Here is a 25,867-nt window from a genome sequence, read left to right as displayed (position 1 = left end):
CTAGGATTTGGTTACTCCAGTCGAGGGTTGTTGGCATGGTCGATGTTACCTTGACAACTCTTCTCTCTTTCTTTTATTAGCATGGAGAAACGTAGACGAAAACTATGAGTGTTAATTTAACTAAATCATTTAATTAACTTACTCACAATAAGTCATTTGCCTAAAAATCTATAAAAAAAATTGGGTAGCAGCCTTAATATCATACAACATGTCAAACTCACCTAGGGTATTAATAAAAAAGAGCTCAAAAGTATTTTAAATCTAGTGATTAGCTTGATGGTTACCATAATTTGACTATTTTGGGATGTGTTGAATTTGACTTCTAATGAAAGATAATCTTTATCTTTTACTTGAGATTCTAAACAAATTAGCCGGTGCTCAGAATGCATGCAGCAAAAAATTATCTTCTATTTCCAAAAAAATTCCTCGTCCTTCTTCCCAAATACTAATATTTATAAGATTTTATAAATGTTCTTATTTTATAACTAAGAAATTATTGTAAAGTAGTTCTATATTGGTGGTGACACGGAAGAGGTCAAACACCTTCCCGTAATGAGGTCCTTAATTTAAAAGATTTGAGTATGCCAAAACAAATAATATCGTTAGCAATCTAGAAAGGCTGGTCCGCGTCGTCAATGATGTCTAACTTAAAATCACATAGTAAAACTCAAAATCAACCTTAACTCCCTAAATGAGATGTAAATATTGTTTGGTGGTAGAGATAGAGAGGCAGCAAGTGGATGTAATTGACTGGGTAAAGAAAGGGTGGGTGATGGGTGGAGCATGTGATTGTGAACCTCTATCATACTAACCATCCTCACCCTCCACATTCCCCATCTTCACCTCTTACCACTGGCACTTGTAACATTTTCACTCTCCCATCATGCTATCTTTATTTACTTTTTTGTGTAAATCACATCATATATTATGGATATAACATAAAGATAGACACAAGTGTATAACTACCATATAATATTTTTATTCATTTTTGGTTAATTTTAAAGCAAATGACTGTCAACACCTTATTACAACTTTTAGTTAGTGGTGTACTTGTATAGGTTACAAGTGAGTCCTTAGCATTCTCTTTTTTGTTGAACTAAGTCCTTAGCATTCAACAACAAAAAAAAAGTGAGTCCCTACACTAATGAGTTTTGAGTCTTTTGCTTCACTACTTGGTGTTTATCTATTGTCCATTCTAAAATCTAAGAGCAAGTCCAATATAAAGATTCGGGCTCTAAATTTTAGGGGTTCTTGAATTTGAAAATCTCCGATTTTTTTCAACTTCAATGTCATGCTCTCACGGAAACTCCCCAATCTATTTGTACTATGTATGGGGTTTGTGCTTCAATTTTTAACCATGAAATTATTGGTTGGGGCTCCGAACGACCTGATTTGAGAGTTGAAGTTCTCAACTACCTGATTTAGGGGTTGGGAGCCCCACAACCCCACCTGAGAGTCGAGCCCTGGGGCTCTCGAGTTCGAGTGCCCAAGGTGTGGGTATCCCAACCCAAGCACCTTGCACTTGCTCTAAGTCACCAAAATCATATGAAAGAGGAAAATCTTGAACACTAAGATTGCAAATCTTCTTTCTTACTAATTAAAAATGTGAAAGTGAAAGAGAATTACCATGACTTTCTCCCCAAGTTTGAGGACATTTTTGTCTTTCCCACAATTGAATCCTATAGAATTGTGTGCTAAGCTAGAGAGAGAGAGAGAGAGGTGCATGTGGATTGTGGTTTTCAACTTTCATCATCAAATACAAATTCTGCCATAAAAGTCTGGTTTGAGTGGTGAAGAGAATAGGTTTTGTGGGTAAGAAAGAGAAGAAGGTAAGGTTCTCTTTTTTTAACTCTCTCTTATAAAAAAAAAAACCCCACTTTTATTTTAGAGAGAGAAGGAAATACTAATAATACGAGAGGAGAGAGAAGAACCGCTCAAATACCAAAACAACATCATTATCATCTTCATCCTCCCCATTGAACCATTCATCAATGAATGATCGGAGTAGCTACTGGTAAGTCTTATGATTTCTCTCTCTTTTTTTTTTTTTTTTTGTGATTTTGGGTAGGTCATATTTCTCTCTTTTGTTATTCTGGTTTTAGAAGTTTGATGATGATGGTTGATTGAATTTTCCTTTTATTAATCGTTTTGATATAATCTTAATCCCTTCTGAATTTTGGTTTAAATTGATGATTAGATGATTGGGTTATTAATAAATTTTGTTCAGATTGATTGCTTATCTTAATCTGCTAAAACATGAACTACTTTCCCAATTAAAATACTAGTAATCTAACTAATTCTGTTTAGTTTCATTTAGAAAAGATGATTAATGAGTTCATTAAGGAATATGGGTTGTTGATGATTCATGTTGTTATTCTTCATTCACAGTTGAATTGAGTAATGGGTGTCTTTGTTTTCTCTCTTTCAGCTACGTGGATTGATTTCTTAAGCAGCCATGAATCTTCAGTATCAAATTGTTTGCTGGTATGATGGCCAGAAGATTAGAAGGAAGGGTAGTTGAAATTGGGGTACCTTTGGTAGATGTTTGATGATAGTCTTATATGCATTTGGTTAATTGTTGACAAGTTCAATTTTCGGAACTCAATTCGTAGGAGAAATTAGTCAATTAGGTAAGATTACGAGATTAGAGAACGAGAGCATTAGAAACCTCGATAGTTTTTAAAGATCTTAAAGATGGGTTTACCTCAAGTTGCTTCGACCAAAGTTGGTGATGAAGTTACGACCCCTTCTATGAGCACATTTGTGCAGACACTGCCTCAATTTGATGGCCTGAGTAGTAGAATGACAGTAGATTCTCGATGTTCTTCAGTAGGAGATTTCCAAAGTAAGACCAGCACAGAGGTCGAGAAGGACCTTGACGTTCTCTCTAAGTATAAAAGTTCTTCAGGTGATGGGTCTGGTGTTTCTCTATTGTGGACTGGTTATAAGGATAACAATTGTTGGTCAGCTCCTAAAGTTGGGAGGAAAAGTTTTAGTCCTGTATCAAGAATTGTAGGTTTTGAATCAGATGAAACTGATATCTTCGGTAATGGAGGAGAGATAAGAGTACAGAGTAATGTTGGCTCATCTACTTCAGTCAGCACTAGTAATAGCGAAACTGAGTCACACTTGCCGTTAGTGCGAAAACGCTTGTTGTCCCCTCTGAATGGTATGCTTTGTCCAAATAACTTTAACGGTGATCCATTAGACAAAATTGGGGGTGATTGTAAGTTTGATCCTAGTAGTTTTAGTGATAAATTTAAGATATCTGTGTCACAAGATCATAAGAAAGCTAATATCGGAAGTACTAGCTCCCCGATATGGCCCACAGACCCTAATTTCCTTACTGATGGCCCGTTGTTTGAAAACACGGATGCCTTACCGCACGGACATTGTTCATCTTTACCATCACCTGATTCATATAGAGAGATTAAAGTAAGAACTCAAACTGGAGCCATTGCCATAACTCCAAGAAAGGTGAGCTCTCCTCCTCTCTCTCTGTCTCCTCTAGGCAGAAAATTCCATGATAGAATGAAAACTGAAAGAATATGTCGGGACCTGAGGACAAGAGCAAATTGCAAATTCATATCCTCAAAGGATATAGGGGATTCACTTGATGGAATTGTATCGGGTATTTTACTTTTTCAAGAAGAAGTTGAGCTCAGGATGCAGGGTGAACCATTAGAAGATATCAATGTGCATAGAGATATTTGTCCATGCACTCCTGAAAGCCATTTTAATGTTGGTCGGCGTCGAACTCCTGAGTCAGCCCCTACTCCACAGTCCATGAAATTAATTAGAAGTCTTAGTGTTAGGAGATCATTGGTTGGTTCATTTGAAGAGTCACTTTTATCTGGTCGGTTTTCCTCTGGCACAGTCAATCAGGTAAGAACTCATCTTTGATCTGATTCATTGATTGTTTTTTCAACTCTTAGTATAACAGTCTGAGATTTGTTTGCAGTCATCTCATGCTACTCTTTAGTGTTTACTCTCCCATTTGATTTCTTGCTGTGCAGAGTATCGATGGGTTTCTTGCTATTCTTAATGTTACTGGAGGAACTTTCTCACCCCCATCTCAAAAACTTCCCTTCTCAGTAACCAGTGTGCATGGAGATAGTTACTTGCTATATTATGCATCCATTGATCTTGCTGGAAATTCACCATCAAACAAGTTAAAAGGATCAAAGTTGAAACGAAGCCTCAGCAACAACGATTCAGGAGCAGCAAAAACCCGCTTGCGCATACCAATGAAAGGGCGAATACAACTGGTACTAACTCAAATTTGTTTGGCTCATTAAGTTACATGTGGAAATTATCGATAACCCCTGTGTTTATATACCCTTAAATCTTGTCTTGAATTGCACGTTTCTATTTCCAAGTTTGGGTGGAGAATCTTGTCTCTTTCGAGCTATCATCTGTTTGGTACATTATTATTTCGCCTTCCTGAGAAACTATGATTTTGTTCACAGGTTCTCAGCAACCCAGAGAAGACACCTGTTCACACATTCTTCTGCAAATATGATTTGAGTGACATGCCAGCTGGGACCAAGGTATGCCAGGATAAATTTTCTAGATGAAATGTTAAAATTTTCTGTAATGGTAGTAAATGAAGCAAAATCTTGTATTCCGCTTTTTTATAATAAGAACATCTAAAGATCTACTTGTCTTAAAATACAACCTTGGCTAATAGTTAGCATGCTCCTAAAAACTGCGTTCAGATTTTTCTTTTTTTCTCATCAAAGAAATAGAGCATCCTTTTCTTTTTTTACTATTTCTTACTTTTATCACGTATTATCGATTGCCATATCAAACTCTTAACTAATTGTGCGGAATTTGAGTTCTGACTTTTGGTATTCTTGTCCTTGTTGCATCATGTTCATATGAAGACGTTCTTAAGGCAAAAGGTTACTCTAGCCTCTTCTAAAAGTGGAAGTAGAGATCTTGATGTTAAAAGCGACCCCAAGTTGACTTCGGTATCAAAGCAATGCCATCAGCCTAGTGGGGAAGTCACCAGTCCTAATGGAGTAGTTGACTTGTTACAACCCGAGACATCAACAAATCAAAGCTCTAAAGTTACAAGAAATGAAAATTCCCATTGTATGAGGTGCGTATATAGTGGTGATATCAAAGAAATAGAGAAGAAATCAAATGGTGTTCTTCGTTATGCTCTTCATCTTCGTTTTCTGTGTGAGTTGAAGAAAAGCTCGAAGTCTTTCCAAAGGTGCAAATCAGATCCTCTTTCAAACCCAGAAACAAGTAGTCTGGACATTGGAGGTGAGCGACGTTTCTTCTTATATAATGATCTGAGGGTTGTTTTCCCCCAGCGACATTCGGATGCTGATGAAGGAAAGGTATTTCATTTACTTCATTAACCACTTCACTGTTCTTTAATTTTTGGGAAAAGGTTCCGCTTTTGCTTATATAGTCCTTTATTAGATTAATATAGGATCCTTGGTACCAAGTTTTTGACAAAACTTGCCTTCATTTACATTATCTGAAAGAGACACACCCGTCAATGTGAACTTGTGGCGAACATCAGCCTGTTATCCCTAGAGTAACTTTCATTTTGTTGAACGGCGACCCTTCCACTCAGCGCAGTTGGATCACTAAGGCTGACTACCGTTCATGCTCGACGGGTGGGTCTTGCAGTCAAGCTCCCTTCTGCCTTCGCACTTGAGGGCCAATCTCCTCGCGGCCTGAAGAAACCTTTGTACGTTCCTGCTTTACCTTTTGGGATGCCTAAGCCCCATAGTTACTGTCTTACCTGAGACTGTCCTTAGCCCCTAGGTCTTGACACAAGGTTAGACTTCTAGCTCTTCCAGAGTGGTATCTCAACCGGTCACACAATCAAAATCAAATGCTTTTATATATTGATAAATATGCATATGTATATATAATGTGTTTCGTATTATTTTCTTATGAGGGTTCTTGATGTTATTGCAGTTGAATACGGAGTACCACTATCCGGCAGATCCAAAATACTTCAATATATGCGACTGACAGACACAAGCGGAGTCGATAATAAAATATCTTTCTTCCTGAAAGTGTTGGTTTTGCTTTGTAAATACAAACATTTACAGTTTACCTTCTGTCTTTCCTAAAAGGGGGACTTCAACCTGTAAAAATTTCCATTATCAATGAAAACTTCAATAAAACTTTGCTCATCTGGGAAGGTAATAATTTGCATAAAAGGCACCTTAAAAGATTAATAAGCTCAAACTTGGATAAGGTACCATCCCTTGAAAAAGAGCTTTCTAATGGAAATCCCATTCCTAATCTCCCAATATTCTTTAAGAAAGATTAAGAAAGAGGAAGAAAACTAAAATAATCTTCATTTTTCTAAGATGGGAGAAGTGTGATTTTCCGGTAAGTTTGCGGGGAAGAAAATGTTACAAAACGAATTTGCCTCGAGGAGGATGCGTTTAGAGCTCCTCGAAAGGGACGCTAGTAAAACTTCTCTTACGGGTGTTCTAGTTGAGAATCTTAGCCTTTTTTCTCCATATGTTTTGGTGAAGACGAAGAGCTAATTTACTGTCTAGGATGAAATTCTGCTCAAAACCGTGGACAACAAATGTTATAGTCCAAAATTTTGATTCATAATTTCAATTCAAAAATCCTGTTTGAGAAAAATAAAGAAATTGCAGTCTAAATTAAGGATTTTTTTTTAAAGGAACAAGATGAAAGAAAAGTGAGAGAGGGAGAGGGGTAGGGAAGGGTAGGGTAGTGAGAGGAGGAGGGAGGCTTGACAAGAAAACATTGAGTGAAATTGCATGTTAAAATGCTAAAAGGGAAGGTAAGGGAGAGAGCTAAGGGAAACAAGTACCTCACTTTTTTATTTCCACTTCAGTTTTATTATCACAAGGTTTTGTATGTTACTAGGTAGCCAGGTAGGTAGTATTAGGATCCTTAAATCTACTTTCTTGATTGTCGAGCAACACACACACTCTCTCTCTCTATATATCTCTATCTCTATGTAAATTTCTCTCTCTAGAGTGGAACATCAACTCAAGAATAGTCAGAGAGGCCAGGCAAGGGATGCTAGTTTTATTTATTAAAGACAGCCTAGTTTATTATTATGAGGGATATGAATTGGGCGGTACATATGATGATGATATGAGAAAAGAAGGTCATGTCAAAATGGTCTCTGGTAGTAGTTTTCACTTTTCCGTATTCATTTCCATTTCTACCATTATTTTTCTTTTACTCTTTAATTAATACCACAGAATATGTTTCCCTCTTTCATTCTCAATTCTTTCAATCAACCATAATAAGTGAAAGGAAACCCCTTTCTCTTCTCTTACAGAGGAACTATGATTGGTGCAACATCATTTCTAATCCCCTCCCTACTAGTTCCCCCACTAATCATTCTCCCTGCTCTTAATGCCAGCAGGGCATATGGTATCACTCCTTTACACTATATACAACAAAATACTCAGATAAAAATAATAAACACAGAATATTGCTCTTTGCCTTACAACCATCATACAAGAATCCTCACTTCATTTCAAAACCAACATCCTCTTTTCACATCCCTACATTTTTTTTTTTTGTTGAAGATTTCACATCCCTACATTGATAATCTATTTTTCTATAGGTTATTTCTCAAATAGCCCTCTATACTAACATCAGATTGACCATACTAACCTCCCCTCAAAGAGAAAACCACGTTTTTTTTTATAGAATCATATTAAGATATGATTATTTGAAGATACATGTATCAACATTATCATGAGTTGTTGGGTCCAAAGTCCATTAGGGATGAAAATAAACTATTGGTCTACATAAAATGTTGTTTACTGCATAGGTCCACAAGTGTATGTCTTCAATAAAATTCGTTATTGTTCATATATATATTATTGTTTGCAAGTATTCACACAATTACAGACTTTCATATATTATTGTTTGCAAGTATTCACATATATTAATCTACTCCATCGCTCTGAATGTCTAAAAGACATAATTTATGAAAACTGACCTTTCAAGAGAGCTACTTCAGTAAAAATAAGGAAAATCTCGTCTATATTGGGATCTACATAGATTTTCAGCTCAGGTCAATTGTTCTTTTCATTTCCTTTCCCAATAACAATAAGAAAAAGAGTGTCTCTAAAGGCGCTCCTTCATTTTCCTCTTAGTCCATCCCTTTCTTAGAGCTCTCGTGGACTTCGGATTTAGCAGTCTGAAATCTACAAATTAAGTTTGTCTGAATATCTCGAATTGTCCCCGCCCAAGAGCGAAGAGGGAAGTGGTGCAAGAGTAAATTTTGGGGCGCTTACGGACGCTCTCCAAGGAAAATAATGTGGATTAGATGGAAAGATCTAACTCACTAACTTGTCATTTCAAAATCAAAACTAATAAATAAATATATCAATTGCGTTAGCTTATGTCACACAAGAGAGAGAGAGAGAGGGTCTCTCAGTCTCTTAATCATGTCACTCTGAAGCATCAAACATTGATTTGTTTTATAAAACATCCTTAAACCAATCGAAGAAGAAAAAGAGTTATCATATCATATCATTATCTTTCCTCATTCTAACCAATCCTAATGCATAGGGGTATTCATGTCATTTCACACTAAACCAATCATATTAGTGAAAACTCTGTTACCTAAAAACTTCTTTTAATACCCCCCAAACGTTATCTTCCTTTCAATCTAACTCCATCCATCATCTTCCATTAAAACTTCACATCTCTCTTCCCCTCTCTCTGAGCTCTCTTTCTATAACTTAAAATCTGTGTGTTGTTGTTGATGTGGGTATTTTTCATTCAATGGAGGAGTCAAGTGGTTTTTATGATTTTTTTAAGGAAACAAACATGAGAAAATCAACAATATCGTCGTCGTCGTCTTCGTTGACTACAGGAGGGTTAATGTTAGATTCTAGAATGTTCCCATGCCTTTACTGCTCAAGAAAGTTCTATACATCTCAAGCTCTGGGTGGTCATCAAAATGCTCATAAACGAGAACGAGCCACTCTTCGAAGAAACTATGCCGCCGCTAAGTCTAGAAAGCTTGAAGTTGTAAACTTCACTACTACTAGTAGTAGTAATGGTGGTTGTGAGGAAGATAATGATGGTTTACCCTTTCTTCAGCAACAGTATGACTGGCTTCTCCCTCCTCCTCCTTCTCACTCACTCCCCATTAACAACTCTATACCATCATCACTTCCTAGTCTTCTTTCTCATGTTAGTACTAGTACTTCTGAAGTTTCTCCTGTTGTTCATGTAAACCAGCTTGATCTAACCCTTCGCTTATAATCTCTCTTGTTTGTTTCTTTGTATGAGTCGATAGACTTTTAAGGGAGCCAGAACTCAGAATGCCTCGAACCCTTGACCTTATGATCAGAAACAAAGTTCTTGACCTCTCGAGCCGAGGGTCTTTCAGTTTCTCTTTATGTGGTTTTCTCCTCTTTTGTTTGGGTTGAATCATGATGTTTGTTTTAGCAAGTCAAATTACATGCTAAACCAATTTTGGACATGAAAATATGAAGAAAGAGTGAATGAGGTAGTAGTTATTAGGACATATATATATTTGGTTCACTTTATATATGGATGTAGTGATAGTGATCTATGCATGAGATGAAGATACTACATATATTATATGCTTCTTTCATTATTACTATATGTTCTTGTTTTTCTCCATACTTCATTCTTTCTGGATCTTCTTCTTGTATTTTACTTTGTTTTTTTTCTTAATTTCCATTCGGAAGGTGCAAAACGTTTCCTGATAGAGTATGATTCGAACTCTAGTCTCCAGAGTGTATTTGTACAAGGTTATATTTAGTGCATCTTGATATTGGTCTATTAGTTGTGACCTGCTCTAACACCATCTCAAAACCGATTGTGACACTCTTTCATGAAAATTTCCGTTTCTTTCCCTACTACATGTGAGACTATCCTCACTATTTACACTTGGTTCTCGATATGCCAGCTTGACGAGCCACTATATCTAGAATAGAGTGCTTTGACCATGAACATTTGGATCTTTTTTTTTTTTTTTTTTTCGTACGAGTTAAATTGGCATACGCGATTAAGGGTTCAATGTTGAATTAATATTTACAAAAACGTTTAAGACATTGTTTTTGTAAAAAAGAAAACATGACATTTACTCTTGAAGATGAACTTCAAAAAGAACCCAAGCAAAACCTATGTGATAGCTTACAATATCTCAAGTCATCTAAAGATTGTCAAATCAATCAAATGTGACCTAGATAACTTGACAGGCAACAAACCGAAATAACAAGAAAAATAAAATATCACATTCACTAAGTTGACACCTTCCTTAAAAATTCAATATATTGTATGTAATTTTATATGTTAGAATGAAATTCTGCAATTTGCAACTCTATCTAACTTACAAATCATTTTACGTGTGATTCGTGTTATAGATCGTGCTCTTTCGGATCGCTCAGAAAAAAAGCTATAAATAGCCACCACTCCAGAACCCATTATTATTCGCATCAAGTTCGTCGCTGCAACACTTCTAACGAAGCAATCAACCATTTCCATGCCCAATTGGTTCCATGGTCTTGGCCTTGTACTCTGAGTCGAAGAAACAAGGAACTAATTTTAAGCTTTGAATCACAATATAGATGACATGATATCTTTATAGAAAGTAAAAAATTTCACATACCTTTAGAAGGTTAGGGCTCAAAGTTCAAATGTTGGAATTTCAGAGGTGAAACCATGAATGCTTTCGTAAACTAGCCTGGACAAGAGAGTCCTATATGGGTCTTTCTCTCTTTTCTCCTTCAAATATTTCATGGACTTCTCAACTTCTGATTTCACATTCATATATACTTCATGAGCTTTCTTCTTGTCTATCGGTCCAGTCATCCCCGCTTCATACAAAATATACCCAACCAGTATTAATTATAAGAAGAAACGGAAGATTTTACGGCTAATTGTAACAAGTTTGTGCATCTGAACTAAATAGTTTCAATGTACCTTCTATTTCAATTGGCTTCCCAAACAAAAAATAAAAACGACCCGGAAACTTTGGGAGCATCACTGGTACATACATTTCTTGTTTTGCAACTTCTCCTTCTGCACCCACTCTACAAAATACGAAAAATAGAATTACTCGCCCGATATGAAAATGAACGAGGCTTACTCATCTTTCAACACAAAAAACGACAATAGAATAAACATGGAATACCTCAACTTGGTTGTGATTGCATCACTAATTTTTTCTAGTTCAGTCTTCAAGTAAGGGATTCGCTTGTAATCGTCTATATCCAGAACTACCTGGAAATAACGAAAATCCAAGATTTGATTCATAGATTGAAGGAGAGGAAACTATGCAAGAAAACAATAGAATATGTTTGAAGTCATTAGATTACAAAAGTTGATAGAAGATTATGAGCATTTTGAAAGAAAAGTTTACATAGAAAAACTTGGTTCGACAAAATCCAGATTCCTTAAGTATAACACTTACATTCAAGAGGTCATCAGCTCCAATAACACCGAAAGGAACAATTTTTGCCCCAAATTGAGCAGCAACTCTAACAAACTCTGCTTGTATTGGCCAGAATAACTTGTTTTCCTCTCCCTATAAAGTTTCAAAGAGTACTGTTAGTTATTTGCTTAGGGCTGCAAATGAGTCCATGTGTCATTTTGGATTTATGCAAGCAGTTATCTAGTATGTGGTTACTTTGTTGTAGTGGAAGTTATTTGTAGTTACTGTCTTTTAGGGTCTTACACATGTCATAGTTGTAGGATCTTCAGTTTCTTTTCAGTTTTTATATCACCTATAAATATGTAAGGTCTATGCAGTTCTATATATGAAAAAGTATTATGTTTATATCTGAGTTATTTCTTGTCTGGATTCTTCTCTTTCTTAGTAATTAATCAGTCTTTATTATCAAGAAAACTAACAATTGGTATCAGAGCATATTTCTTAAGGGATCTGTGGTTAATCAAGGTAAGTAAATCAAAACAAAATGGAAGCAGAAAGTAGTTTTTCAGCAATTTCTCCTCCTACTTTTGATGGAGAAAATTATCAATTGTGGGCTGTGAGAATGGAGACCTATTTGGATGCTTTGGATCTTTGGGAAGCAGTGGAAGAAGATTACGAAGTTCCGGTTCTTGCAAATAATCCCACCATGGCGCAGATAAAAAATCACAAAGAGAAGAAAACCAAAAAAATCAAAGGCAAAAGCATGTCTCTTTGCTGCCTTATCATCAACTATCTTCACTCGAGTTATGTCCCTTAAAACAGCAAAGGCAATATGGGATTACCTCAAAGAAGAATATGAAGGAAATGAAAGGATAAGAGGTATGCAAGTTTTAAACTTAATCAGAGAATTTGAGATGCAAAAAATGAAGGAATCCGAAACTATAAAAGACTACACGGATAAACTTCTCAATATTGCTAACAGAGTAAGATTACTTGGATCCTCACTTTCAGATTCAAGAATTGTACAAAAGATTCTTGTCACTGTGCCTGAAAAATATGAAGCTACAATTACAACTTTAGAAAATACTAAAGATCTGTCCAAGATTACCTTGGCAGAACTGTTGAATGCTTTGCAGGCACAGGAGCAAAGAAGATTGATGAGGCAGGAGGGCACAACTGAGGGCGCTCTTCCAGCCAAGCACCAAGATGGTGAAAAGGAGAAGAAGAACTTGTCAACAAAAGGAGAAGGCCCGGTCAGCAATCATCACAAAAACTCGAAGGGAAACTATTCTCCTTGCAAGCATTGTGGAAAGAAAGGTCATTCCCCTTTCAAATGTTGGAGAAGGCCTGATGCTAAGTGCACCAAATGTAATAAACTTGGACATGAAGCTATTATTTGCAAGGATAAAGGTCAGCAGGAAGAAGAAGACGCTCAGATTGTTAACGAAGAGGACGAAGATCAACTCTTTGTGGCAACTTGTTTTTCAAGTACTGGTTCAAGTGAGTGTTGGCTAATAGATAGTGGTTGTACTAACCACATGACTTATGATAAGGATCTCTTCCAGAATCTCGAGTCCACAAAAATCAACAAAGTCAGAATTGGAAATGGCAAACACATTGCAGTAGAAGGTAAAGGAACTATAGCAATCACAAGTCGCTATGGCACAAAGACTATTTCAGATGTTCTTTATGTATCTGAAATAGATCAAAACTTGTTAAGTGTTGGCCAACTTCTTGAAAAGGGGTTCAAGGTAGTTTTTGAAGACATGTATTGCACGATTAAAGACACTTCTGGTCAGGAACTGTTCAGGATTAAAATGAGAGGGAAAAGTTTCTCATTTGATCCAATGGAGGAGGAGCAATCTGCATTTTCAGCCATGGAAAATGACACTGAAGTCTCAGCCATGAAAAGTGTCACCGAAATCTGGCACAAAAGGCTTGGTCATTATCATCACCATGGGTTGCTTCTTATGCAAAAGAAGCATATGGTCAGAGATCTACCTCAAATAGAAGAAAAAGCTCCAAATTGCCAAGCATGTCATTATGGCAAACAAAGTAGACAACCATTTCCTCAAGCAACATGGAGAGCATCACACAAATTGCAGCTCATCCATACTGACTTGGCAGGTCCTCAAAGGACACCGTCGCTAAATGGTAGCCTCTATTACATAATTTTTATTGATGATCTAACAAGAATGTGTTGGATTTATTTTTTGAAAAATAAGTCTGAAGTTGCTGAAGTCTTTTGGAGCTTTAAGAAGAAGGTTGAAAATCAAAGCGGGTGTAAGATTCGAACTCTTAGATCGGACAATGGCAAGGAGTATACATGTGAGAAATTTAACATGTTTTGTGAAGAAGCAGGAATCGAGCACCAACTTACTGCACCCTATACTCCACAACAAAATTGAGTAAGTGAAAGGAGGAACAGGTACATCTTGGACATGACAAGATGTATGTTGCATGAGAAGAATTTGCCCAAAAGTTTTTGGGCTGAAGCTGCTTACACAGCAGTATTCTTGCAAAACAGACTTCCTACTAAGGCAGTCAAGGACAAAACCCCATTCGAAGCATGGTATGGTTACAAGCCCTCTTTAAACTTTCTCAAAATATTTGGTTGTCTATGCTTTACCTATGTTCCACAGGTAAAGCGTGATAAACTTGATAAGAGGGCTGTTCCTGGCATCTTTATAGGATACAGCACCGTCTCAAAGGCTTATAAAGTTTATCAACCTAAGTCAGGTAAAATCATTGTTTCAAGAGATGTACACTTTGTTGAAAATGAAGAATGGAGTTGGGAAAGTAAAAAACAGGTTGATCAAAGTAGTCCTACACCTATATTACCAGACACAACCATGGAAGAAAAATCTCCTGATTCATGGCTAGATGAGATTGTAGATGATACTCCAGTCAGAGGCACACGACTTCTCTCAGATATATATCAAAGATGTAATGTTGCTGTGTGTGAGCCTGCTGGGTATGAAGAAGCAAAAAAGAATGAAAAGTGGATAGATGCAATGCATGAAGAACTACTCATGATCAAGAAAAACAATACTTGGGAGCTTGTAGACAGACCACAAGACAGAAAAGTAATCGGAGTCAAGTGGGTGTTCAGGACAAAGTTAAATGCTGATGGGTCTATAAATAAGCATAAAGCAAGGCTAGTAGTCAAGGGATATGCCCAAATCTTTGGAGTTGACTACTCAGATACATTTGCTCCCGTGGCTAGGCTTGACACAATTAGATTACTTCTTGCCCTTGCAGCCCAAAAAAACTGGAAAGCTTTTCAGCTAGATGTCAAGTCAGCATTCCTAAATGGATTTTTGCAAGAAGAGATCTATGTTGAACAGCCCGAGGGCTTTGTAGAAAAGGGAAAAGAGAACAAAGTATATCTACTAAAGAAGGCGCTTTATGGCCTAAAACAGGCATCGCGCGCCTGGTATAGCAGAATGGATGATTACCTACTTAGTTTAGGTTTCAAAAGAAGCCTATCTGAGTTTACTCTTTATGTCAAGAACGACGGTGCTGACCTTCTTATCATCTCCCTCTATGTAGATGACCTTCTAGTAACTGGAAGCAACACAAATCAGATTGATAAATTCAAGTTGGAGATGAATAAAGCCTTTGAGATGACAGATCTTGGTTTAATGACTTATTTTCTTGGAATGGAAGTCAAGCAAAATCAGGATGAAGTGTTCATTTGCCAAAAGAAATATGCAAAGGAGATTCTTAAGAAGTTCCAAATGGAAGACTGCAAGGCTATGAATACTCCTATGAATCAAAAGGAAAAACTAATCAAAGAAGATGGAGCAGCAAAGGTAGATGAAGCTCACTTCAGAAGTTTGATAGGGTGTTTGATGTACTTAACAACAACTAGACCTGATATTCTAAGTGCTGTGAGTATTTTATCCAGATTCATGCATTGTGCAAGTGAAATACACTTACAAGCTGCAAAAAGAATTGTAAGATACATCAAAGGGACAATTGATTTCGGTCTAAAGTTCAAAAGGTGCTCAGAACTCAATCTGCTGGGTTTTTCAGACAGTGATTGGGCAGGTTCACTCGATGACATGAAAAGCACATCAGGTTACTGTTTTACTCTAGGTTCAAGTGTTTTCTCATGGAGTTCAAAGAAGCAAGAGACAGTTGCACAATCAACTGCAGAAGCTGAATTTGTAGCAGCAACAGCAACAGTAAATCAAGCTATATGGCTAAGGAAAATTCTAAGTGACGTGCATATTGAACAAGAAGAAAGCACCAAGATCTATGTGGACAATCAAGCAGCAATTGCCATTTCTCATAATCCAGTATTTCATGGAAAGACGAAACACTTCAACATCAAGCTATATTTCTTAAGAGAAGTGCAAAAAAGTGGAGTGGTAACGCTTCATTATTGTAAAACTGAAGATCAACTTGCTGATATCTTCACCAAGCCTCTTCCAGTTAGAAAATTTGAGGACTTACGACAACAACTTGGAATTTGCAGTTCCTAATGCAAGGAGGAGTGTTAGTTATTTGCTTAGGGCTGCAAATGAGTCCATGTGTCATTTTGGATTTATGCAAGCAGTTATCTAGTATGTGGTTACTTTGTTGTAGTGGAAGTTATTTGTAGTTACTGTCTTTTAGGGTCTTACACATGTCATAGTTGTAGGATCTTCAGTTTCTTTTCAGTTTTTATATCACCTATAAATATGTAAGGTCTATGCAGTTCTATATATGAAAAAGTATTATGTTTATATCTGAGTTATTTCTTGTCTGGATTCTTCTCTTTCTTAGTAATTAATCAGTCTTTATTATCAAGAAAACTAACAAGTACTAAATCAAATTTTAACTACCACAATTCAAAGCTCAAACAATCTTGTTTCGAAGTTTTTGTTGAACGGAATCAGTACTAGTAGTGTATACTCTAAACCCGTTATCGGTGAGCTACTAACCTTGCGGTGAAGTGCCTCACGAATGCCTCCAGGGTATAACAGAACATGAGATCGATTGGCAAGAAGTCTATATAAGTTTCTTGCTGATACAGGAACTCCACCCAATATTTTAAGTGAATCAAATAATGATGAGTCTAGTTGAAGGCATTCGAATTCTTTTTGAAACAAAATTGGGTGGCCAACTCCTTTTAACAAAATATTTCCCTTAAACAGGAAATTAGAAAAAATTGGAACCAAATCTAATCCCATGATATCCAACAAATAAAACTGGTCCTTCATGGGGAATTCCTTCAAGGCTTCTCACTATTTTCCCATTTTCTAATGTTGAGAGCATAACAGGATCTACAACAGTTTCCATCCACCTGAAAGCAACGGTGAAAAAACGAGATTATTCGGATTAGATTGCTAAAGATTGCTCATTTTATTAAAACCTCAATTGTGATAGTTCCACATCGCTCGGAGAGCGTGTAGAGTTGGCTAAAGTTTGTGCTCAAGCTTACAAAGTGCCCAAGGTCTTGCTGAGAAGCCTTTGTCAGGAACAGTACATCGTACCCAGGACTTGGGTCTGGGTATCAAAAGCGGGGACAACTACCAAGGCTTGAGGCGTTACATCATGGATAGGGACGATAGCTCTGAGATAACTGCTAAAACAAAATTGCACTTGTTATAATTTTGTAGTGTTACCTGTGTTGTTCATATGCTCGTTTGATGTCAGAAGGAGTTGGAAGAATAAAATCTTCTACATAGTCGACAGTTCTTGTACGCCGATAACAACCAGCTCCCTTAATGACATAAACCAAATCAAAACCGACTTCCTGGTTCATGTCAATCAACCAACATAGTCATGATTCAAACAGCAAACAACTACTACTTCTCGAAGTGAAGAACTGGGTTGTCCTACCATGAAAAGGGCATGACCACTGTCTTTAAAGGTACGCATCTGGCAAGAAGGTAACAACTTATGAAGTCTTTCAGCTTCCTCTGAACTCGGTAACCAATGATCCTTTCCACTGAAAAATCATTAGTATCAATCACGTCCTTCTGAATAGCGAATACTTGAATGCTTACACGAAAAATGCTTTAAGCACATAACAAAGCTTGTTCAGATGCTAGGCTTTTGAGCAATATAGAAGGACATGACAACACTTACGATAGACCGATGTTTCTATCTTATTGAATGAATATAAATTTATTCCTACCACAAGCAAGATCGAAGTACAGATAAATCAAGACCTGGCGAGTATCAGAGTTTGAGCTTTAACAGCATGGACGCAAGAATTAGCATATGAGGAAACTGATTCGAGTAATTTTAACTTCCAGAGAAGTGAATCTCTTGGCAAAACATCAGCCAAAACCTGCAAGTTGAATCATTTGATAGTACTATAAATTTCAAACAAGTGCCGCTTTGTTAGATGGCAGTAATAAGTGTCGTTTTGTTCTTTCCGAATTTATACTTACGGAAATGGACGATAGTAGATCAGAAAGGTTTTCCGATAGTTCTTCAACAGTTTGTGGAAGAGTAAACTGTCTTTGTCCGATAGCCCTCACCATCCATAACGGATCACTCACTACACATTATAAAGTAGCAAATATCATTCTTCACACCAAATGATTTACCATGGAATTTGGAGAAGAAAGTTCAATTATATCCACAAAAAGATCATGAATTGAGACAAGTTCATAAAAGTTATTGACATGAGAAAACAAATACACATATTTGATGGAAAAAGAACTAAAACCTGCAAATGGAGGTAGTATGCAAGGAAAGCTAATATTGAGCTCTTTCGGAATAGCTTGTAGGAATGGGACAAGATTTCGGAGTTGTGACTTTCTGTATGATGTAGCTGCCAAAACAATATTTAACAAGGCACTAAATTCTCTAACCTCTTAAATTTAGGATACATATGCAATCTCAAATCGAAAACTTGAAAGTTTATATAGGTGAAGTACAGTTGATTTGATAGGCAAGGGTCCTCAAAATGTCCATCTTACACTAAACGAAAATGTGCACTCCAAACCCAACACGAGGGCGAAATGGTTAGTAGGCTAGCTCGAGCTAGCTTACTAATGGTTCCATTTACAGGGGCCTAATTGGTTAAGCCGTGGTCCATCCATCTATTAAGATGGCATATATAGACCAACCCCTACTATCGGAAGTCATGGTTCTAACATTAGCCCCGATGGCAACTCGTGAGGACCCAAATATCATTACCAAGGAGAACAATGACTAACGTCTAACCTGGGTTTGCCAGTAGTAGCACAAGATCTATAGTAGGATTCCGGGCTGCAACAACTAGTGCAAGGCATCCTCCAATGTTTTCTCCAACAAGATATATGGGTCTATTTGGTGATCGAGAATTCTCTGCCTTTACTGTTGCCTCGACAAATTTCACCAAATCTGCAAGAAATAGAAAAAAACTTATCCAGTTTAAATAAGTACCAGCCAATACTAATGCATTTCATATTCTCCTGCCCTCGCTTGCTCCATTTTCTTTGTGAGACTTTGATAGTCATACATCGCTTGGGAGATCGCCCAAAGCCTAGGCTATAGTTGCTTGCTCGAGCTTAGTAAAAGTTGTGACCTTTCGGGTAGGCTCGTGGAGCCTTCGCCAGGAACAAAACATTGTACCTGCTGGGTTTAGGCATGGGTGTCAAAAGCTAAGACAATATCGATAAGTGCTAAGGGTTGGATAAAATTTCTTTTTCATACTTTATAATATAGTCTGAAGAAGAATGTATTACCTTTAAATGGGGTCCGATCCTTGACTGGAATATGAAGACACCAAATATCAAACACCCTGTGGTCATTATAAACTAATATGTCATTAGAGACTCTTAAAATGAAAACTAAGATCATATGAAACCAATAAAAGTTTTTACATACTTCCCTAATCTCTGATGTTGTGAAAGGATCCCAAGTCCAGTCCCATCCAGCCCTTACAAAATCATAAAAATAAAATTTATATAATCAAGAAAGACAAAATGCAAATTTTAATAATTTAATTAGAATCTAAATGAGAAATTATTTAGAGATTAAAATTTGTAAAAAGTTAATTTAATATATATTAGGGTCTAGGTAACCAATATTGGTTTTCAACAACAAAAAAGAAATACTCGTGAAAGAAAGAGGAAAAAAGGTACTCAATAGGTAGAAAGTCAAATATTATACAAAATTTGTTTGTATCCTGTCTGTACTTACAACTTTTTCACATGAGAGAATTGTCTGCAATTTTATTGCAGATCAGATCCATTTACACCCCATCATGTTAGAGGGGTTCATATATATAGATAAAAGAGTGGCAAAGGACTCCTTGCAAAATTGTTATTCGCATCCCGCACGGATCTGAGAAAGGCGCTCCAAACGTCTATTCGGCCCTTCCCCCCTTTCTACCCTAACTTTTTCTTCTTTTTCTTGTCTTTTCTCTTCCCTCAAATTTCAGAGAATTGCACTAACCAACTGGACTACCAGTTGTTGGCAAATTTCTTCTTCTTCTTATAACAACATTAAAACGCACTTCTAAACACAAGTGGAACTTTTGAACTCGTCGTTAAAAATAACACGATTTGTATTTGAATCGATCTTTGTTTTCTTCTTTATCAAAGACAAAGATTCAAAATCTTCCATACCCCAAAAGAAAAGGAAAAAATTTGAACTCTAGAACCCTAAATAAATTTCCATTCGATTCGTTTCATTGAAGAAACAAAAATTGTAACCCCATGACTTTTTTGTCTCTCTAACTTAGTGACAATGTCATAGTCTTTTTTGGTTGAAAGGTGACACTATCATAGTTGACGGGTTATACGAAGAAAAATGGAATGAATTAGAAGAAGAGAGCAGAATGAGAATTCGATTGGTTTCCTATTTTTTTTTTGCAAAATAGCTTCTATAATCTTCAAATTTCTAGTTTGAGAGTATTCACGATTCAAGGAGGTGGCTCATTTTGGAACCATACTCGTGTGACCTTATTAATACTAGCAAAAGCAGCTAATTGATGAGTTGCTTCAGTACGATATGAGAGGTCTTGCTCTGGCTCTTGGGCTGATCAGTCTATATGTGCCGGAGATCAAACGAAATTGACTAGGAATTGATCTATTTCCTGGGTCGCAAATAACAGTTTTCAAGAAGCGCCTTTAGCCAGTACTAGATAAAAAAAAAAATTGGTCTCTAATACTTAAAAAATATCAAGAAAAGGAAAAGGAGATTATTAAATTAGTGTTCACCCAAATACAAAAGAAGAAACTGGGCACAAGGTTGAAATGTTCCCTAAAGTTGGCATACTCCTTGTTGGGAAAAACGGGCACTTAGGCGCAGCGGAAACAAGAGTTTTTCCCCTTTGTGTTAGTTACGAGGATAATACAGAAGAATATGTGGGAGCAATAAACAAAGAACTGAAAGTAAATAAGACAACGATTTTTAACGTGGAAAACCTCCTCAACGTGAGAAGTAAAAACCACGGGACTCGTAGTCCAACCAAATCAACTATGATAGCAAAGTAGTTACAGACTACGTCCAACCGAGACTCAGACCCTTCCCAAAAGAATCAATCTCAAACACGAAGAAACACGGAGAAACCCTCACAAGAAAGAACAAAAACAGTCCAAAAATTTGCAGTCCAAAACGACCCTAAATTCACTAGGATTACGGCGATCAATCAACGATCCCTCCGTACAAATACTAGATAAATATGTCAAGAACAGTTCTGCCAAATTTCAGCTCAATCGGAGAAGAACTCACCGTCGGATTTTCCGAACAACGAAGACTGCGCGTGCTGAAAAAGTTCTGCCCCGCTCTTCTCGGCAACCTCCTTCTCTCCCTTCTTCTCTTGTGCGTTTCTAATTATGTTCTCCCCTTTGGTGCTTCACACACACATCTAAATTAGGTTAAGGTAGTATTTATAGACTCCCCCTTAATCCTAATTCCACCGTCATAAGTAACCGACCCAAAGAAACTCGACTCGGGTCCGGGTTTGGTTTCCTAATCCAAACCCAACTAGGTTTCCCCACTAGGAGGAAAACCCAACACTCCTCTCAACTAATATACACCATCTTTAAATCATTTCCATCCCACTCTCCAAAGAGAAAATTAAGTAAAAAAAATGATTAAAATAAAGAAAACAAAAAAAGTTAGTCTCCACTAAAGGTATGCCAAATTCAAAAGAAATCGAATTGTCTGTGTATTAAGTTTCAATTGATATTCCCATTCTTAAATATTCAAAAGACATCTAAAAATGTGACACTCTCAAAACTTAAAAATTATTTAGGTGTCATTTATAAGATAGATAATTTTGTTTAGTGGACAGTTTAGACTCTCAAAACAAAAACATCAAAAAATAAATGCTCTAAATAATCTTGGATGGGAGAGAGTTTTTTACAAAACAAAAAGAAACTCAAAATAATTTAGGTGGCAATTTGAATTTTTCAATTTGACATTTACATTGGGGATGCACTAATGATCGAATTTTTTTTCCCCAAGATGATCTAACATCACACTCATAATTCTAATGGGTGATTATAATGAACTTAATTACATAATTATAATGATGCATATATTGAACCATAAACAACCAAATAAGCTAAAGAAAACAAGACACTAATGAAAGTGGTGAGGAAAAGATGGTAATAATACCAGGCAAGTAGAGAAGAAGAGGAGAATTATTCCATTGAACTCGAGATTCGAGTGGAGAGAACCAGCGAGGCTGTCCTTCCTCTGGCCTTACCATAATCTTAGTCTGTTCTATATAATCTTTCATGTCAATTGCTATTTTTTCGTTATCGATTAGACGATAATCATATGTTTCTTCCTTTGTTATTGTACCCATTATTCCTATAGTAGTAGTGCTACTCTTTGATTTCATCCTTCTTTGATGATGAATTGAAGTTGTTCTTCTTGCCTTCAATCTTTCATGGCATGGCAAGATATTGTGATGCAGGGGCACCCGGCGTGGAGACTATTTCCATGACCGGACCCGGTCATGGACCAACCGGCCAAAAGAGTAGAATTAGGAAGTCCTTATTTTAGTATGATTATTAATTAATTTAGGTTTAGGAATTATGCTATTTTAATATTTCCAATAATTGGAAAGGTTCATATTTGAGTCCAAGTTATTTAGGAAGTTGCATTATTTAATTATTTAGGAAGTCTAATTCAAGTCTATCTAGGAAAGTCCAGAATCCTATAAAAGGATGTCTAGTTTGTCTATTATTCTCAGATTGAGAGAAAAACCCCATTGAAGTTTTAATCAAGTTTATTATTTAGAGTTATTTTGATCTTTATTTCATCGTTCTTATTTAATTATTCATCTCTTTTAATTCCGCTGCGTTCTACATCAAGTGGTATCTAGAGCCATAAATTTTTTTTTCTCTTTCCGGTCTTCATCACTTTTATCATCATGGTTAATACTACTATCTCAACTACACCAACTAAGGAGAGAACACCAACTTTCTCCTCTGAATGGGATAACATTAAAGAAGGGCTATCTGCAGGTAAAAAATTGGAAGAAGGGTTCAATGAGTACAAGAAAGAAACAACAGAAAAATTTGATAAAATCGATCAAAGATTCAATCAACTCAATGACTCCATCTCCGTCATCTCCAAACAACTAGAAGGTATGTGTAAAAACCAAACTTCATCTCCCACTACTATCACACATCAACATCCCACACAACTATCGGGTACCACCATCACCACACGTGTTCCTCCTCTCGGTTTTCCCCCCGAGCCAACAACACCATTATTTGGTCACACCATTAGCCACCCTCCACCGGTTATCACACCACCATTCATCACCTCCTATTCCCCGAACACACCTTTTCAAACACCCCCGTACCCCCACTATACCCACACGTCAACCCCACCATCGTTTTCCTTCACCGAACCAACAACAACACAACACCGACCACCACCCGAGAGCCACTCCTCGGCAGACCACAACCTCCTCACCAACCACCAAACCAACAACCGTACCACCACTAGCCAACCTCCTTTAGGAACCATCACAACCTATCAAGACCCACGTCTCCCATACCCGTATACCCGATATCCTTCATTCATTACCAACCACATCGAAACCCACCCAATATACCAACAACATCACAACCACCCCAACCCCCTTACCGAAACACGATCAACCACCTTGGCTGTTGATCCGATTACACCACCTCCACAACTCCGTCGTCCACATGAAACCGAACCAAACATCAACATCCCTCTCCAACCCGACAACACCACTAACCCACGTCACCAAGCCAACCCATTCAACCGAACTCGAGAAACCGAAGACCTCAACAACCCCTCCTATCATCCACCCGTGCAATCTATTCTCCCGCGTTATCGAGAACCAGACCACAACTTCACTCGATCAGCTACCCACAACCCGACCCATCGGCAATTAACCATTAACCCACATCAACAAATTGCAACCGTACAACTACCTCCAACGGCAAATACCGAATTTAACCAATCGGGTTCTTCTTCAACATCAAGTCCCGCTTATCGTATACGAATGGATGTTCCTTCTTATGACGGATCAATAAATATTGAGGAATTTTTGGATTATATCTCCCGTTTAGAAATTTTTTTTGATGTTATGCAAGTGGAAGGTCCTGAACAGGTACGTTGTGTTACTGGTTATTTATCTAAAACTGCTCTTACTTGGTGGAAACAGGAATCTGAGAATCGTCGTTTATTACACCTTCCTCCTATTTCTTCATGGTTAGAATTGAAACCTTTAATGTTTTCCCGGTTCCTCCCTCCGGATTATGAGAACCAACTATGTGTTGATTACTTACGTTGCCGCCAAGGAAGACGTTCCGTTGAGGAATATGCTTCGGAATTCCAAAGACTAATAACAAGACTTAATCTCCCAGATTCAGAGTCAATGAAAGTAGAAAAATTCAAGGACGGACTTCGTAATGATATTAAAGATTTGGTTAATTTGAGAGCTTTTAATTCGGTTTCTGAATGTATTAGTGTAGCTCGGTCTTTTGAATCAGATTCACGTTCCATTTTTCGGGGACATAGTACGAGAAGTCAATCAGTCAGAACTCTACAAGATGAATTAGATCAATCAAAGCAGGCGGAGGACGGTACTAAATTACTAACAGAAAATCCTTATAAAAACCTCCACCAGTTAAGTGTTATCGTTGTTTTGAAACAGGCCACTATTCTAATGCTTGCCCCTCTCGCGGTAAAGCTAATTTGGTGGAAAAGAAAGCTGATTCGGATACAGATGATGATCAATTGGAACGAATTGATACTATTCCCGACAACGGTGATCGGGTTATGTTACTCACTCGACGAGTTCTTTTTACACCTTTCAAGAGGAATTTATCTCAACGAAAGAATTTGTTCGTTACAAGAGGAACAGTACTGAATAAAGTTTGTACTATTGTGATTGACAATGGTTGTGTAGAGAATTTGATTTCTACAAAACTGGTCAAATTTTTGGGAATTCCTACAATGATTAAATCAAACCCATATAAAACCGCTTGGATTCAGTCGGGAACTACTACACGGGTTGATCACATGTGTACTATTAATCTTTCTATTGGTTCTTCTTATATGTCTACAGTTAATTGTGATGTCACCGATATGGATTTATGCCACATCATATTAGGACGACCTTGGCAATCTGATGTTGATGCCACTTACCGTGGTCGTTTGAATGTTTATGAATTTCCGTGGAAGAAGAAGATTGTGACGTTATTGCCAATTGAAGATGGATCGGAAGAACTACATTCTCTTCACAAACGGTTCGGGACGAACCTCTTGAGGGAAGGGGATGCTGATGCAGGGGCACCCGGCGTGGAGACTATTTCCATGACCGGACCCGGTCATGGACCAACCGGCCAAAAAGAGTAGAATTAGGAAGTCCTTATTTTAGTATGATTATTAATTAATTTAGGTTTAGGAATTATGCTATTTTAATATTTCCAATAATTGGAAAGGTTCATATTTGAGTCCAAGTTATTTAGGAAGTTGCAGTATTTAATTATTTAGGAAGTCTAATTCAAGTCTATCTAGGAAAGTCCAGAATCCTATAAAAGGATGTCTAGTTTGTCTATTATTCTCAGATTGAGAGAAAAACCCCATTGAAGTTTTAATCAAGTTTATTATTTAGAGTTATTTTGATCTTTATTTTCATCGTTCTTATTTAATTATTCATCTCTTTTAATTCCGCTGCGTTCTACATCATATTGGGTGCCATTCCTCCTCTTGTTAATACTACTACTACCCCACCCATCATCATCTTTCTCTCTCTCAAATCTTTCTGCTCCAATTGGTAGTGCTAGAGAGGATTTGATTATAATTTATAAAGGTGGTAGTGAGAATTTTATAATGTCAAAAAAATGGAGAAAAAAAAATTGTGCTGCCCAGGCTCGAACAGGGGACCTTCTGTAACCAACTACACCACAAGTCCACAACACCTTATTAAAGATACATTTGTGAATCCACTAAAATAATTCTATAGGCACTCTCAATTATAGGCTAGTTATCGATTGCTCTTTTCTTTCTATTGCCGACAAAATTCCGTGTGAAATTGCT

At 37.0% G+C, this 25,867-nt stretch overlaps 1 protein-coding gene and 1 pseudogene across 2 annotated transcripts; one reads left to right on the top strand and one right to left on the bottom strand.

Moving 5' to 3' along the window:
* The first annotated feature begins 1,210 nt into the window (after window positions 1-1,210).
* LOC147542413 (meiosis chromosome segregation family protein) lies at window positions 1,211-6,164 on the top strand. Its single transcript, XM_086673582.1, has 6 exons — window positions 1,211-2,014; window positions 2,429-3,885; window positions 4,017-4,268; window positions 4,470-4,550; window positions 4,887-5,351; window positions 5,944-6,164. The coding sequence occupies exons 2-6, from the start codon at window positions 2,695-2,697 to the stop codon at window positions 5,998-6,000; spliced, it is 2,046 nt and encodes a 681-aa protein (XP_086529708.1). The 5' UTR covers window positions 1,211-2,014; window positions 2,429-2,694; the 3' UTR covers window positions 6,001-6,164.
* Window positions 6,165-10,231: 4,067 nt separating this feature from the next.
* LOC147542412 (phytyl ester synthase 2, chloroplastic-like) lies at window positions 10,232-22,239 on the bottom strand (annotated as a pseudogene). Its single transcript, XR_015223934.1, has 15 exons — window positions 21,950-22,239; window positions 19,208-19,259; window positions 19,066-19,121; window positions 18,563-18,721; window positions 18,063-18,167; window positions 17,782-17,891; window positions 17,557-17,678; window positions 17,225-17,333; window positions 17,008-17,138; window positions 16,324-16,685; window positions 11,432-11,545; window positions 11,153-11,241; window positions 10,942-11,051; window positions 10,628-10,835; window positions 10,232-10,536 (listed from the first exon to the last, which is right to left on the bottom strand). The product of XR_015223934.1 is annotated as a phytyl ester synthase 2, chloroplastic-like (transcript).
* Between the last annotated feature and the right edge of the window lie 3,628 nt (window positions 22,240-25,867).

The sequence above is a fragment of the Eschscholzia californica genome, unplaced genomic scaffold, assembly GCF_041429995.1.
Source record: "Eschscholzia californica isolate CP2 unplaced genomic scaffold, dmEscCali1.0.p SCAF_4, whole genome shotgun sequence".
Classification (NCBI taxonomy): Eukaryota; Viridiplantae; Streptophyta; class Magnoliopsida; order Ranunculales; family Papaveraceae; genus Eschscholzia; species Eschscholzia californica.
Note: the sequence above shows the minus strand (reverse complement) of the source record. Positions and strands in the feature narration are given on the sequence as shown.

What these genes read in the sequence shown, in the direction of transcription:
- LOC147542413 (XM_086673582.1), top strand. Translation starts at nt 2,695, where the DNA reads ATGGGTTTACCTCAAGTTGCTTCGACCAAAGTTGGTGATGAAGTTACG. An exon ending in CCTCTGGCACAGTCAATCAG is followed by an intron (nt 3,886 to 4,016) that starts GTAAGAACTCAT and finishes CTTGCTGTGCAG; the next exon opens with AGTATCGATGGGTTTCTTGC. An exon ending in TGAAAGGGCGAATACAACTG is followed by an intron (nt 4,269 to 4,469) that starts GTACTAACTCAA and finishes TTTTGTTCACAG; the next exon opens with GTTCTCAGCAACCCAGAGAA.